Source organism: Hoplias malabaricus, chromosome 7, assembly GCF_029633855.1.
Source record: "Hoplias malabaricus isolate fHopMal1 chromosome 7, fHopMal1.hap1, whole genome shotgun sequence".
Classification (NCBI taxonomy): Eukaryota; Metazoa; Chordata; class Actinopteri; order Characiformes; family Erythrinidae; genus Hoplias; species Hoplias malabaricus.
The window spans coordinates 4844368-4858686 of NC_089806.1; the positions used below are offsets into that span (position 1 = coordinate 4844368).

General features: G+C 40.1%; 1 protein-coding gene across 1 annotated transcript; it reads left to right on the forward strand.

Moving 5' to 3' along the window:
* Positions 1 to 452: 452 nt before the first annotated feature.
* rfx6 (regulatory factor X, 6) lies at positions 453 to 13900 on the forward strand. The gene is made up of 19 exons (XM_066676675.1): positions 453 to 1796; positions 2130 to 2283; positions 2923 to 3046; positions 3152 to 3213; positions 3316 to 3393; positions 3504 to 3531; positions 3754 to 3861; positions 3943 to 4020; positions 5043 to 5156; positions 5242 to 5291; positions 5429 to 5588; positions 6716 to 6854; positions 6940 to 7049; positions 8370 to 8487; positions 9335 to 9457; positions 9540 to 9740; positions 11516 to 12019; positions 12113 to 12322; positions 12979 to 13900. The coding sequence occupies exons 1-19, from the start codon at positions 1601 to 1603 to the stop codon at positions 13167 to 13169; spliced, it is 2748 nt and encodes a 915-aa protein (XP_066532772.1). The 5' UTR covers positions 453 to 1600; the 3' UTR covers positions 13170 to 13900.
* Positions 13901 to 14319: the final 419 nt, after the last annotated feature.

Sequence of the window (14319 nt, forward strand, 5' to 3'; positions counted from 1 at the left end):
GTTTATAATTTTGGCACTTTAATTATTCTAGAAAGCACTTAAAACATTCTCATTTTACTCAAATGTGTGGCCCCGAATTCAATGTAACGGAAAAATAGTGGCCCCGAATTCCAACAGCCCGGGTTTTATCAACTATACACTTTTAAAATTTCGCGTTACTCATTAACAGACAAATTTCACGTCGTCGTCCTGTAGTAAAACCCTACAGGTTACTTTAATGCTCAACTCTTGTAAAATAGTGGCTATTTACTCGATATTATTACAGAGTTTTAGAAACACTCACGAGTTATTGTCCAAAGAAACTGTCGTTAACGGTCACGAGTCGAGTCATTGGATCGACTCATCGATTCGGTTCCTTAAATCAGAATCCCGCTTTTTTTTTTGCCTGAAAAGTACACCGATCAACCAAAATTATTAAAATTACCCACTCATTGTGCATTCTCTCAGCTCCACTGACCATACAAGAGCACTTTACAGTTATCCAACTACAGACTGTAGTCTGCTTTTGTGTATATAGTTCGTCAGGCCGTTTTCACGCTGTCCCTTAATTGGTTAGGACCCCCACAGAGCAGGTATGGTTTGGGTGGTAGATCACTCTCAGTGCTGCAGTGACACAGGCGTGGTTGTGGTGTGTGTTGATACTGGTAGGAGTGCATCAGGCATAGCTTGAGTATCCTGTGAGGGTCCTGAGGCCTTTTCTACATAATTAACAGTGATTAAATATAGGCAAATCAAAGAGAGAAAAAAGAATGAAAGAATCATAATTTATCTTTTTTTCTGCAATATGTTTATTGCAATGTTTACTTTAAGGCTGGTCAGCAATGGTGGTATGTTTCCACGGATAGATAAGAGTGGAGCTAAGAAAGGGGCGGAGCTACGTTAGTGTGTGTAACTGTAAATGTAACCTAAAATATGTGTGGTCAGGTATCTGATAAAATGGCAATGTAAAATGAATACATCTAAAAGCTCAGTGGACCTTATCTGGCAATTCTGTGCATCTTAAGACTTTTTCCATTCAGTGCTGTTCACCAGCTGTAGGCTCTCGCATTAACAAATAAAATCAACTTTCTTTTCTTTTACGGTTGCGTTTGGAACCATAGCATCAGGCCTAGCTTTTAGAAGGCTCTGGATGGGGCTGTAGTCTATTTGAAAGGCCACAGCTCCAGGTTTGAAGGAGATGATGGCCCCTCAGGTTAATCATTAATACACAGAATCTACTGCCAGTCTTCTGTAAATAAGATAAATGCCCCCAAGGCACTCACCTCTGTGACGTACACTTTCAGACACAGCACAGCTTTAATTAAGCCTGGACGGTATAACCTGTTTCAAAGGAGTCTCTCTGGAAATAGAACAAATGTGTTTTTGAGAAATTCAGCGAACAGAAGAAGACATATGCTATTTAATTATCTTAGCAGTATTTTTCATACACCACCTGATATTCACATCTTTACTGGAATGGATCCCTGCATCAAACTGGACCCATATTTTGGATGAGGGGGGTGTCTTTCTCAAGGCATTTCATTGTGTTCATCTCCAGCTGAGGGAGAGGATTTGTTTTATTGTTTGTTTGCATTTCTTCCCTTTGAATTATCCCTCTAACATGCCAATGAAAAGGATCTGTGGAAGTCCTGTGAGGAATAACACGTTTCATCAGCTCCAGCCAGCGCAGCCAACGAGGACTTTCAGCACCGAGGTTCACGACCCAGCTCACACTGGTGAGCAGCAAGATCTCAGGGGAAACATGTTTTTCAAAGACACGTTTGAAGAGGAGGAGGAGGATTCGGGAATTAAATCAGGTGGGGCTAGTCGTGTCGTTTTGAACTCGGTTTTCCACGTATTAAGGATGCAGGACCAAGGAGTAGAGAGAAATATAAATATAAATAAAATAATATGTTTTAGTTTACATCTCATGAAAAATACTTTTTATTCCACTTATATTGAGATATTTTGCTATAATTATTAATTCCTGCTGAGGAAATTATTTAAAAAAGAAAGTAATTTAAAGTAAAATTATTAAAGGAAGTATTTTTAAATGCTGCCCAGTGTGAGGATATATTATTATTTTGTTATTTAGATGCGAATGAGACAAATAAATCACGGTTTATAATGAATAACCTTTTCTTTAACAGAGGCTGAGGAAAGCAATGGGACCTTATCCTCTGAAGATGACATAGACCACCTCGAATTTTCAAAGAATTTCACTGTCAAGCAAACGGTCGCAAAGAAGAGCATCAGCCAAATCATTAAAGACAAGAAAAAGCAGACTCAGCTAACACTGCAGTGGTACTTATTCATTATCAAACCAATCAGATTTCCATGAGATCATAGTAGAATTATTTTAGCCTTATTATCATATCAAATTTAAACACACGGACTAATTCAAATGGTCAGATGAAAGTCATGCAGAGCAGTTTGATCGGGCGTGTGTCAATGTAGAAGCATACCGTCTTGGATTTCTGTACAGTGGTGATGATAGGAACCTAGAGTGATTGTGATGTGTGCCACAAAAATATATGTTTTATTTAGAAGCTACTTCTATGAGTGAACTTCACCTCTTCCGAGTTTTATATATAAGGCTGATAATGGCAAATCGATGGGATTAAACACTGCGCCTCAAAACACCATGCATAAACTTTTCAACCATGGATGGATTTAAAAATACATAAGCTTTAGGCCAAAAACTTTCTGTAAAACTGTCATAACACAACATATCATTCCTTAGACAGAGGATTTATGTAATAACACTCTGTGATGTAATAAAAAGGTCATGTAATAAAAAGATCATGTAATAACACTCTGTGATGTACGTCTGGATCCAGCACCACAAGGTTTTTTATTTAGAACGGAACCATTCTGATTTTATTTACATTTTAACTGCTGAAATATGAAAAATAAACTTCAACTATGGTAATTTAATTTTAGGCTTGAAGAAAATTACATAGTGTGTGAAGGAGTGTGCCTACCTCGGTGCATTCTTTACGCTCATTATCTGGACTTCTGTCGGAAGGAGAAATTAGATCCTGCTTGTGCTGCCACTTTTGGAAAGGTAAGCAAAATTTTTGTAGAAATTTACAAGACAATAACGTGATGATTATGAATACAAACGATATAAATAAATAACTATGAAAAACTGAATGTTTATTTTCTGTAGACCATAAGGCAGAAATTTCCCCTCCTAACAACCCGGAGGCTTGGCACCAGAGGCCATTCAAAGTAGGACATTTTATTTTAAAGATAAAGCAGTTATTAATTCTTTCATCAGCTGGAGGGTTTAACATTTTTCAGTGCTTTTCAGCAGCTTTTCCTTTTCTCCAGATATCACTACTACGGAATAGGGATCAAGGAGAGCAGCGCTTACTACCACTCGGTTTACTCAGGGAAAGGTCTGACAAGGTAAAAGCTTCAAAAATCTTTATATTCCTATAGTTATGGTTAAAGAAATCATAACACTCAAAAGATAAAATAAAACTGATTTAGGAAAATTTGTGCATTTTTTAAAACAGATTCTCTGGGAGCAAACTCAAAAATGAGGTAAGTTGCTGATATATATGTTTGGAAAATGAAAGTGACTATTATATATGGAATCAATTATATATATATATGTGTGTGTGTGTGTGTGTGTGTGTTGTTTACATTTATTCCATTGAAAGAAGGTTAAGATTAAGGTTAAGGGTTTTTTCCTTCTCCTGTAAAGTTACTATTTCGTATATACATATCATTTCATTTGACAGCAATGATGTATTTTGTTCACAGGGTGGTTTTACGAGGAAATATTCACTTAGTTCCAAAACAGGAACATTACTCCCAGAATTCCCTAGCGCACAGCATTTAGTACTTGATGACTCCATCTCCAAAGAAAAGGTTTGTTCACTGTTATTTTAGTTACATACTATACAGGATCCTATACAGGATTAGTTTCCCTCTAATGCATTTTTTGTTCAGGTGGACACTCTGATAATGATGTACAAAACCCACTGCCAGTGCATTCTGGACAACGCTATCAGTGTCAACTTTGAAGAGGTAACGTCCCGTTTGAATATTGAATATTTACCATTTTATAGTACATTTGATATTCGTGAAATTTCCTAAAAAATTTAACAAATAATAACAACAATAAAATTGATAATTAAATAATGTTAGAGTATATATATATATATATATATATATATATATACACTGCTCAGTCATTGGTTATATGTCACACATTCATTTATCTCCTTTAGCTCCTTTCACCTGTATCTACCTGCAATTTCATCTGTTTATTTTTGCTCTTTATATATTATTAATATTTTTTTAAATGTTGTAAATAGTATATTTAAATATACATATATACTATATGTAAATCTCCAGAAATGAAAGGGGGCATATGAAATCAACACAATTTTGATATAGAATATGTTCCTATGAGGGTACCACCACAGTGACAGTTTTTCTGACAGTGTATACGTCACTTATTGAGACAGTCCACCATCACTGTCAGAAACAAATATAAAAATAAAAACTCCAACTTTACAGGAGAGGGCAACATTTTGAAGCATTTTATTTTGAAACATTTCTATTGGTCCTATCTTCATGAAGGTTTCACACTTTGTGGAGCACAGCATCAGTTTTCAAGTTATGTAAAAAATAAAGGGGGAAGAAAGAAAAGATAAAACTGAATTGATATCTTGGGGTTCTGTATTCCCGGAATCAACCAACCACAGATTGAAATTATTATTATTATTATTATTATTATTATGAAAAAAGATCTAAAAATGTCCTTAAAACAAAGTTTGAATTTTGCGGTGAAGAGTGCTACACTGAAACCCCGAGAATGAAGTGAGGTGTAAGACATCCTGCTGTAGCCATCTGCCGTTTTATACTTCCTCAGTTCCTCCTCTTTTGAGCATTTTTCACTTCGCACCCAATTTTTTCTTCAGAGAACAATGCTGTAACATTCTTGGTGAAATAATGATTATGATTCTGAAAAGATTAGACTTGAGCATAAATTAAAATTGAAAAATGTCAAAGAGCTGAAAGTTCTGATCATAAATATTTTTCAGATTCAGAATTTTTTGCTCCATTTCTGGCAAGGCATGCCTGACCACCTCCTGCCACTGCTGGAGAATCCTGTGATCGTGGACATCTTCTGTGTGTGTGACTCCATCCTGTACAAGGTGTGTGAAATGTGTCTCTGTTTGGAGAAGTTTATGAGACAGAGTTTAGAAAAAGTGCTAAGGAGATTCTGTTTGTTTTCCTCAGGTACTCACTGATGTTCTGATTCCTGCCACAATGCAGGATATGCCTGAAAGGTTTGTTTCATCTTAATGTGTAAGAAATAAATCATTATGACATCACTACTTAGCAATGCACCGGTCAGTTTATAAGATTTGTTTTACGTTAAATCTCTATGAAGTGCTATTTTGTAATTTGGCTGTGTTATGTCCAGTCTTTTGGCAGATATACGCAACTTTGCGAAACACTGGGAGCATTGGATGGTGTCTTCTCTGGAAAACCTCCCAGAAATCCTCTCAGAAAAGAAGCTGCCCATAGCCCGTCGCTTTGTCTCCTCTTTAAAGCGCCAAACGTCCTTCTTGCACCTTGCACAGGTCAGGTGTGGTTAACCTTGGAGCTTGAATGGACTACATCACACTAGATGTTCTACTTCTGTTCTAAGTTTAACCCATGTGTGACAGTAAACACACACACACACGCTAGTGTACTAGGGGCAGTGAGCTCACACACATGAAGGTTCAGGTAGCCATCCCAGAGCCTGGGGAGCAGTCATGGGTTAGCTGTTCTGCTTAAGCGCGCTTGAGCCATGGGAGTTGAGGATGGAGATATCACTGTTCCTTCACTCAGCACACCTCACATTTTTCTGCTATTTGCCAGGATCTACCCAGTGGCCTTACAGTGCAAAGCCCATTTCTCTAACTTTTAGGCCACCACTGCCACAAACTTCCATATATTCACCTATTGAGCTCAGCCACTAAAGATAATTAAAGTTACAAGGAGTGTTTAAGCCTGGATTGCCTTTTCGAATGAGGCTCAACAGGTGGCGCAGCAGGTTAGTGTCGCAGTCACACAGCTCCAGGGACCTGGAGGTTATGGGTTCAATTCCCGCTCCGGGTGACTGTCTGTGAGGAGTTGGTGTTGTCTCCCTGTGTCTGCGTGGGTTTCCTCCGGGTGACTGTCTGTGAGGAGTGTGGTGTGTTCTCTCTGTGTCTGCATGGGTTTCCTCTGGGTGCTCCGGTTTCCTCCCACAGTCCAAAAACACACGTTGGTAGGTGGATTGGTGACTCAAAAGTTTCCGTAGGTATGTGTGTGTGTGTGTCTGTGTCTGTGTTGCCCTGTGAAGTACTGGTGCCCCCTCCAGGGTGTGTTCCCGCCTTGCGCCCAATGATTCCAGGTAGGCTCTGGACCCACTGCGACCCTGAACTGGATAAGGGTTACAGACAATGAATGAATGAATGAATTTACAGTCTTAAAGGCACAGTACCATGAATAGCTTGTTCATGTCTAAGGAATTATAAGAAGTTTAAAAATTGTGTTGTGAAACTATTTTTTCATTACATAAGCCCACACAATTATTTTAAAAGGACCTCAAAGAAAAAAATATCAAAGAGAAGAAATTGGACACGGACTCTTTAAGGAGGAAAGATTGCAATACCTGTCTTTTTTTCTTAGGCAGTAAAGGATTTTCAATGGCTGTTATTTATATATATATTTCCTGTAGATTGCAAGACCAGCACTTTTTGACCAAAATGTGGTGACCTCCATGGTGAATGACATTGACCAAGTAGATTTAAACAGCATCGGCTCCCAGGCGCTCCTTTCAAACACCAGTGACCAGGACTTGGATTTCTATTCTGAATGTGAGACACTTCATACCAGTCTTTTCACGGTTTTCTTTTCCTGAGTTTGAAAACATTCATTCTGCTTCCTCTTTTCATCTCGTAGATGACTCTCTGTCAGTGTTTCAAGAGTTAAAGGACCTCCTGAGAAAAAATGCCACTGTGGAGTCGTTTATTGAGTGGCTGGACTCTGTGGTGGAACAGAAAGTCATTAAGGTGGGATGGAATTTAGACCTTGTTTACACCTGGTGGTTTTATGTGAATGGTCTGTGGACTGAATCCTTTACATCTGGAGGTCAAACACGACTGTGATTAATTGAATTAAATTCATCAGATTTCTATGTGGCACGAGTTATGCAAATTAGCGTCATTAATAGCTTCCTGGACAAGTGTCACGTGTACTCTGACATAGAGTAAAAGGAAGGCGTTGGTTGTAATGAGCAAGGTGTCGGTTGCATTGGGTGGGGTTTTGGTTGTTTTGAGGGTTTTGGTCGTATTAATTTAATGGTGTATTGTACTGAGAAGTGGTAGGTTGTATTGAGAAGGTCTTGGTTATACTGGGAGGGGTTTGTTTGTATTCAGAAGGGTTTGGCTGTATTGGGGCCTTTGGTCGTATTGGCAGGGTTTGGATTTTTCATGCTTTTATTGAAACAGGTCATGGTTGTTGTGGGGGTTTGCTTGTATAGAGATGAGGTTTGTTTTTGGGAGGATTGTTGTATTGAGTTACTATGCCGCTCATAAATGGAACCAGCTGACTGAGAATATTAGAAGAGCCCCGACTTTAGACAATTTTAAATCAAGGCTTAAAACATTCCTGTTTGAGCAGCTACAGCTCAGTTTAAAATATTCTGCACGTTTCTGTAACGGCATTTTATTTATTTTATTTCTTTTCTTGTATCATTTTAAATTGTTTCATTCATTTTTAATCATTTAATCATTTTACTCTTTTTATGTAATTGTTATATTGGACATTTATGATTTTATTCAATTCATTTGTTTCTTTTTTTCTGTAAAGCACTTTGAATTGCTTCTGTATGAAAGGTGCTCTATAAATAAACTTGCCTTGCCTTGCCTTGAGATGGGGAATTAGGAGGGGTTTGGTGGTACCGAGAGGGGGTTTGGCCTTATTGGGAGGGGTTTACGTTGTTTTACCAGAGATTATGGCTGTACTAAGCTAAAAGTTTGATGCATTGATGGGTTTAATCATAATTGGACGTGTGGTTGTATTGAGAAGGGCTTTGGCGGTATCCGGAGGAGTTTTGGTTGTTGAATGTGGCTTTGAAAGATGTATGTGTTTACACTTGTTTATGATTCGCTAAATGCATCTCAGATCATCCCCTGGAGTGGTTTAAAAGATCAGATTTAAATCTGCTGAAAATGCAGTTTACATTTATAATCTCTGTCTGGATTAAATCCTGATGCTCCAGAATAATGAAATGACCAGGTGTAAATGCATCTACAGTCACCTACAGTAAGCAGATCCACACTGGCTCTAGCTGATAGACTAAACACTCTTTATTTTCTCAATGTGTCCAGCCCAGTAAACAGAATGGCCGCTCTGTGAAAAAACGCGCACAAGATTTTCTACTCAAATGGAGTTTTTTCGGCGCTCGCGTGATGCACAATCTGACTTTAAACAATGCCACAAGCTTTGGTAAGTCGATGTTTTGTTTCACTTGGGTTCTTGAGAATCAGCACCTCCCCCTGCTCAACATTCACATGTCTTCTGCTAAATGTTGTTTTTAAAGTTTAAGGTTTTGCGTTTCCCACAGCTTTAGCCCTCACTTGAGTTTGGCTACAAAACCACAAAGTGCCGTAAAATGTAGTGACCCATCCTAAATAAACAATCTTTTATCGCTGAGACACGTGTGCACTGATTAGGAAGGGCCTGTTCTAGTCGTTTTAGCTTTTGATTGCCCTGCAGCACACACACAAAGCCAAACAGCTTCACTTTGAGAGGCCACCACATGACCCCAGGAGCCAGAGCGAGGAGCTATTAGAGAGTGTATTTAAAAAAAAAAAAACAAGCTCCAAAAGCCCAGCAGAAGCCTGTCTTTTAACCCCTGACGTACTTTCACATCAGATCAGTAAAAAGTGCTCTCCTTCACCTCTGCGTTCAGCAGCATTCAAACACCAGCCGTAGCAGCTCTTTCACTTTTAGCCTTGTGCATTTAGAGCAGTTCTCTTCTTCTTTTTCATGCATGAATTCCAAGATTTCCCAGGTCCTAACACAGGCAAGATGTGAATGCTATTATAAAAAAGAAAAAAGGAGGATGTAAGCATGGGGCAGATCAGGCCTTTTTGCATTTCAGTTCTCCTAAGGGGCCTCCTTTTCTCAGCAGCCTTTTTGTCTCCACCCATGTACCCTTCCATCCCTGCATTTTTCTGCTTCCATTTGGCGCATGTGTATTTCGTGATCATTACTGTCCATCCAAAGAGGCAGCTCTGCGATCTAATAAATGTGTCACTAGGTGCCCAACTAATTCAAATGTCCCCTTCAGGCTCCTTCCACCTCATTAGGATGCTGTTGGATGAATATATCTTGCTGGCAATAGAAACACAGTTCAACAATGACAAAGAGCAAGACCTCCAGAACCTCCTGGACAAATACATGAGGAACTCAGGTACTGTGCCTTATTTTATTTTCATACATTCTTCCAAACAACTCTTTGCAGGAGGGTAAACATCATGTTTTGATCTTTTCAGATGCCAGTAAAGCGACATTCACTGCTTCACCAAGTTCCTGCTTTTTGGCCAATCGCAGTAAAACAGTAGCTGTCGATTCCTCTGTTAAGAATGAGACTCATCCAGAATACGCATATCTGACTGTGCCAGGCAATCAACATGGTCTGGGGGCCAGTATGGTGGTGTACCAAGGGACGGAGCTGGACAATTTCACACTGCCTGGTATTCTCTCTATTGCAAATAATGCTCTAAAGGTCAAACCATATCTTAAAAATGTACTTTATGTTTCTGGACAATCAATATATTACAAACAAATTCTCCTTTGCAGGACACAGGGGCAATTGAATATAACCTTAAACGACCTGACAGTGATTTTATGTTTAAATGCGTTAACTTCAGTTATATCATGTGTTCATCTTCTCAGCATTTTGAATCCACTGTGTTTTCTAAAGGCTCTTCAGCTCCTTTATGCACAAAAATGAACATTTTCATTCCAATAAAATGCCACTGACTATGGCAACAAATCTAAGTCATAATGGGCATGTGAGCAAAAAAAAACAAAAAAAAAACTTCAGGTAAACCTCAGCGAAGTGTCTGAGGAACAATAGATCAACACTTGACTTTCCTGCACCTTATTAAAATTCAGCTCATGCCATTGATTCGTTCTTGTAGGCTGACCCCGGATATGACTGGTTACTAATGCTTTCTGGAACTCAGTTATGATTTCATGGGTGTGGGTCACAGAGCTCATCCTGCATGAAAATCCAGGAATACGATTTTCAAACTTCACAGCAACAACACAATGGCATTACATGAAATGTGGCCTGTACTCGCTTCATTCTGCATTTGTGAAGGTTTCTATGGATCCTGTTATTTCAGCATCTTTGTCTTCTGGAGAAGGCTTTGGATCCCACAGACTGTCACTCACACAGGAGCCCATCAGCTAGTAGCATTCATTGATCACACCCCAAAACTGTCAAAATCACACACAGAGCCTGGAAATATCCACTCGTGAGGGAGCGTTTGAGCAAGTGAGGCTTTTCACACCTCAGTAGCTTTCTGGGCACACAACTATGGGCTTTTACTCACCAGACTTGCTCCTCACGTTAACACAGGAGGGATTTAGCTTGAGCGACATATATGGTATTCCCACCTACTTCCATGCATCCTTCACATTGGCATGGATGTTGAACAATACCTCCACTAGAGGACACAGGCCAGAGTCAAAAGTTTCTGACAACAACAAATATGGAGACAGACGTCTATGTAGCCATTAAATACATTGCGACGTGTGGAAATTGACAATGAACCAAATTTTCGTCTCTTTTAGGAATTTGTCTAGGTGTCCCAGACTGTTCCAGGGACGGCTGTGTGCTTATCTGTGTATGGATTTAACCTGGAGCGGAAATGAGCCTTAAGTCCATGGTTTATCTGTTGAATATTGCGGAAAAATAGCTATAAATTTCAACTTTAGGTGTTGTTTAATAAATGGGGGCAGTTTGGGTGTAAAACAACCCAGTAGCAGTGAATGTCTGGTTTAAATGTGGCCCAAATATCTGCACTTCTTTATGGTCCACATTTGGACTGGAAAGATGGTGTTGACTCCATCTGCTTGCCTAAATTCAGCCACAGGTCCGCCAGAGTGTTGTGTAGTGTAGTGTGTTGTGGACCACATCTGAGCCAAATCAAAATTTGACTCACGTCTTGACCACACAATATATGACATACCACAATTCAAGCCCAACCTTCAACAGTCACACTACATCACTGTCCACAAGACATTTGCCAGTGCCATAACTCTGATGAGTGTCGAGTCTTATGTGTGAAAAGTGAGACAGATTGGGCCCGAATGTGTCTCCTCTCTGAGAAGAGTTTTGAAAAACTCGTATACTTAATTTCTGTCTTAACCAGAAACGTATTAATTTGAAGGTGGCCTCTGAGGTCTGCACTGTAGCCTCCTATCTGTCTAACCTATTAATAACCTGTTATTACTCAAGGACAACTGGACTACACCCAGAGCAGTGGCCCACTGATCACTCCTCCGATTTCTCCAGCCATGGCTAATCGAGGCAGTGTGATAAACCAAGGACCCATGGCTCTGAGGTCACAGAGCGGATGCCCCATCCAGCCTCACGGGACCTGCCAGGCTTTTCATGACACCATGTGCCAAAACCTGCCAAACACCACCTCAGACTACTACCCCAACTCCTCTGCTTATCAGCCTGCCAACCTACCCCCGAACCACACCCCAACTTCTGCCTATCATACTCGTGGAGAGGCTGGAAGATACGCGACCTTCAATGGGCAGCAACTGACCAAGGACTGCTTTAATAGCAGCTGCTCTGGTGGACCTTTCAGCTCTAGAATATCTTCCTCAGCTGGCTACTCCACTGCCGACCACACCATGGAGGCCCAAGGAGTACAGCTACTGGACCCAGCAGGCTACAGCTTTGTAGGAGGGGGATGTTCAGGCCCAGTGTACACCAGCACAGCACACAGTGGTGAGAAAGTTAAAGAGATTAGAGTTTATTCACTGTTATTTAGTCAGGAACATGATTCCATAACTGGACTGTCTGTTCCTCTCTGACTGGCAGGCTACTATGGGAGCAGTAGCTATGTGGATGGTCAGAGGATGGGCTCTCTCATTGACCAGCATGTGTCTGTGATCAGCAGTGTCAGCTCAGTACGTTCTGTCCCTGCGTACGCTGACGTCCACGATCCTCTCAACATCCTAAATGACACAAGCAGGAAGACAGCAGGTCCTTACTACCCCGAGCAGCCTCCTTTAATTACACGTACAGCTGGTAAGGACAGTCTGGTCACTGTTATCTCCAGGCAGAGTGGAATTAAAGAGATACAAATGCAGTCTAGGGGTTAGTTAAAATTCAGGTTAGATGTTCAATTAATTTTTTTTCTTCATTTGGCCAAATTAAAAATGACTGCTAGCTATTTTTTTAAAATATTTTTTTATTTTATTCTGAGTTTATTCCACTTTTCTTTTTACTAAATTGGGCTCAGTTCAATTTCAGTTTAGAGTTATTTTCTTAAAGAAAACATAATGAAAAATCCCCTATTCAGTGCATGTGCACATTAATGTGTGAATCTGGAGCTCACCAACCCACACACTGTGAAACAAGGCCACTCAGTCAGTTTTGTTTGGGCTGTCTAAGTCAGAAAACTGTCTGAGTCTAGAGGACGTAGCTATTCTGTGGTGCTGCTTTAGTGTTGTTGTTTGTAAAGAAGCAGTGGGCTGGCCTCACGTGTTTGTGCGGAAAGCACCTGTTAATCCTTACACTCCTGAGGCTTGGGGCTCGGTGTGTGATTCGGGGAGATTTACTGACAGCGGGAGCGGAGTCGAGGAATCACTAGGGAGGAAAGTTAGCAAAAAGTATGTGTATATTGTGTAAATTATATATAGTTTTATCATTATGATTTTCTTGTTTTTTTGTGTGTGTTGTAGGGTCTTCAGTAGCCCCTCCCATCCCCTGCTCTGTTTCTCCATGCATGTACAGCTCTGCCCCTCAGTATCATCACACTCAGGAAGCCCTGCTGCCTCACCAGAGTGGAGTGGATGTGCGGGACATGGACATGGTGTCCTCCCTGCCCCCCATCAACACTGTCTTCATGGGGTCAACTGGGGGACCACCCTGACTGTTCCTAAAATAACCAGGGATTATTGATTCTTCACTTCTGCTTGACTGAGCAGAGCAGGGGCAGTGAGTCTGTGATTTAAAGAGATATTTACTTTCAGATTATCAAAGACTGTAACAGAACCGTGACGCTACTTACCTTTTCACGTTCTGAGTTGTGTGGACTTTGGATAAAAAGTTGACAAAGGGGATGTATTTATTACTTGAAAAATCTGACACACGGAAAAGAAGTTAAGGGTTGATCTTAACTGATTCAAATGTGTATAATTTCTAAATTAATAGAGTATATTACTGCCACGCTGAAGTATAACATGGCAGCACTTTGATGCTGCAAGTTGTGTCGCTGCCACAAACCTCCAGGGGCGCTGGATGCATTCGATGGGTCACTTTCTGTGAGTAGTTCACTTTCTGTGGCCAGGCTCTGGACACATCACGACCAGGACGAAGAATGAAATGCTAGATTTAAAGGATATGCGATGGTAGTGATAGAAGTTGTAGGTAAAATGCACCATCCACTGTAATGGCACTGTTGATATTTAAGACAGTTTCACAGTTTCATACAGAGGTATTAGACAATATAAACTTTGTAAGTGTGCACATATACAGAGAATCTATAGAGTAGAATCCGAGAAAGGTGTCAGAGAGTGGAAACATAGTAGACTTTTATAAATAAAATGGAATATGTGTGTAATTATCCTATTTATTGAACTGTTCTGTCATGTTTATTTTTGAGAGGTCAAGTCATTTAATCCAACACTGTTGAGATATCTGTCACTACTACATGATTAAAATGGATTAAACTGGATTAAAAATCACGTTTTCAGTGGTATCTGCAGGTCACTAGAATGCCGTTTGGCCGGCTAAAGAGTCGGTGCAGAGAAGAGCTCTCAGTCCTCAAATCACCTTTGTTTTCATCTCCAGAGAGATGAAAGAGGGAACCCACACCAGCAGGGTCTCAATAAACTCTGCACGATTGCAGCTATTACATATAAAACAAGTATCTAAGAGCTAAGTTGACACACGGCTAACAGGATCCTATAATGTTCCGGGTCACTTTTTACTTACAGATTCACTGTAAAACTGCAGCATAAAGTAAGAAATATGAGTTGTTTTAGCCATGATTTAAAATATAAATAAGCTACAGAGTTTAA